General features: G+C 62.7%; 1 protein-coding gene across 1 annotated transcript; it reads left to right on the top strand.

Annotated features, from left to right (window-relative positions):
- The first annotated feature begins 1,695 nt into the window (after positions 1-1,695).
- Positions 1,696-1,998, top strand: LOC129784199 (feather keratin-like). The gene has a single exon (XM_055800558.1). The coding sequence runs from the start codon at positions 1,696-1,698 to the stop codon at positions 1,996-1,998; it is 303 nt and encodes a 100-aa protein (XP_055656533.1).
- The last annotated feature ends 255 nt before the right edge of the window (positions 1,999-2,253 follow it).

The following is a 2,253-nucleotide window of genomic DNA, read 5'->3' on the forward strand; positions in this document are numbered from 1 at the left end:
GGCAACAAGGACAGGCTCACCAGCCTCTGCTCTCCCACATCTTCCTTCCCGCCCTTCTGCAAGACAGGAGGCCTAAGAGCAATCTTCTGGACACCCGCAACTGCCCCCAGGAGCTATGACCTTTAAAAGATAATTGAGAGTGGCCTCCCAAGGACATCAGCCAGCTCCCCCAGCATTCGTGGCTCTGACTCATCAGGACCCAGGGACCTCCGTACATCCAGTCCCAAGGCACACCTTCCCACTCCCTTCCTCTTCCTCAGCAACAACAACGGCTCGCCCCACACACAGCCTGCAAAACGCTCATCGCGGCTCAACTGGGGCAGGCCTTGCCATTCATCGACCCTTCGGCATGCATCCACCACCACCAGGGCCTCGCTCTGCTGTGCCGTGCAGCGTGCTTACGTCCAACCACCCTCGGCAATCTCCAGATTCTCTTTCTGCCCGTCTCACACTGTGCAGAGAAATGGCCTCCCCTCCTCGGCATTCACCCCAAGTAAAGAGCCCAAAGGCCCTGGCTCCCCAGCCTCCCCCGCCTGCCGCTCCCACTCCACCTCTGCCTCTCGCCACACTCACGGGCTCTCCAGAAATTCACCTGCCTTGGTGAGCTGGCCCACATCAAGCACTGTGGCACGCCAGACACCAGGCTGCAAACGTGCCACCACAGCTAAGGGGTTCGCTACGGAACGGGCAGCACCAGCACTGGTGGAGCCAGGCAGGGCTCCCCACGTCACAGGACCGGCGAGCTCTCGGCCAGGGCTGCCGGGATGGCGGCCTGCTCTCCCAAAAAGGCCTCCTCTGCCTCTGCCCGCACCGACACCCCCAGGGACGGACCCCAGGGGGCACAAGCCCGGACACGCAGGCCCCTTTCTCCCAGCTACAACCTTACAAGCAAGGCGGGCACCAAGGCACGCACAGAGCACGCTCAATGGCAAAGGCCAGGCCTCAAGGCAGGCTTAGCAAGCTGGCAGCAAGGCAGGCACGGAGCAAATGCCACTGAGGGGGCCGCCACTCCTGCCCGCAACAGCAGAAAGCCCAGACCAACCTTCCGGGGCTGCGAGGAAAAGGAGCCCCTCCTTCCCAGCGCACTCACAAAACACACCACACGAGTGCCACAGCATGACCTCACTGACGACACCCCACCCCTCCTAGGCTTCGGTCACATGTTCTGCATGCCCTGACACGCGCCATCAACACCAAGCCTTTGGCCTCTAATATTTGCACCTCAAAGCTGCCGCCAGGACCAAGTGGACATGTCCTCAAGTGGAGGACACTACATTGCAGAACTGCGGGGGAAAAACGCACCCCACCTCATTACTCACCAGGCTGTGGCACGCAACAGCTTCTTGCTGCAAAACACCGCGTTGTGCAAAGGCTGTCCCGCCCCTCAGGGTCCAGCATAAAAGCTGGCCCAGCACCTCTCTCTCTCACACGCTGCTCCTGGTGCCTTCTCCTCCACGGTCAACAAGGTGAGCCTGAAGCCCCTTCCCCTCCTTCTCCTGCCGCACCCGCCCCATCTCTTCCAGCATGCGCTGCCTCCAGACTCAGCAGTGCCGACGCCTCCCCACCGCCGCGCTCCCCGCAGCCCCACACCGCGCCTCCACATTCCCCTGCCCTCCTGTAACGCCACCCCTCGCGCCCCCACCACCCTCCGCTTCCTCAACACCCTCTCTTACAGGGCCCCTCAACACCACAGACATGGCCTGCAACAACCTCTGCAGCCCCTGCGGACCCACCCCGCTGGCTAACAGCTGCAACGAGCCCTGCGTCAGGCAGTGCGAAGAATCCCGTGTCGTCATCCAGCCTCCCGCCGTGCTGGTCACCCTGCCGGGACCCATCCTCAGCTCCTTCCCCCAGAGCACCGCCGTCGGATCGTCCTCATCGGCTGCCGTGGGCAACATCCTCAGCTCCCAGGGAGTGCCCGTCTCCTCCGGCGGCTTCGGCTATGGCTTCGGAGGCCTGGGCTGCTACGGTGCCAGAAGAGCCTGCTACCCCTGCTAAGGGCTCCTTACACCACGCCTGATACCAGCCAGCCACACGCTAGAAGCCAAGTCACGGATTGAGGACGTACCTTCAGGCTCCTGCTGCCACATGGGCTCGCCGTCCGTGGCTCCTCCGCCCCTCAAGGCACAAAGCAAGCAGCGAAGGGGCCAGCCCGCGGTGCCTGGAAACATGAGCTACCTACCTCCTCCTCTTCTCCCACTGTCTTCTTTGCATCGCCCCTACAGCTACATCCGGTACTCTCTGCTGCAAACA

The sequence above is a fragment of the Falco peregrinus genome, chromosome 3 (assembly GCF_023634155.1).
Source record: "Falco peregrinus isolate bFalPer1 chromosome 3, bFalPer1.pri, whole genome shotgun sequence".
Taxonomy (NCBI): Eukaryota; Metazoa; Chordata; class Aves; order Falconiformes; family Falconidae; genus Falco; species Falco peregrinus.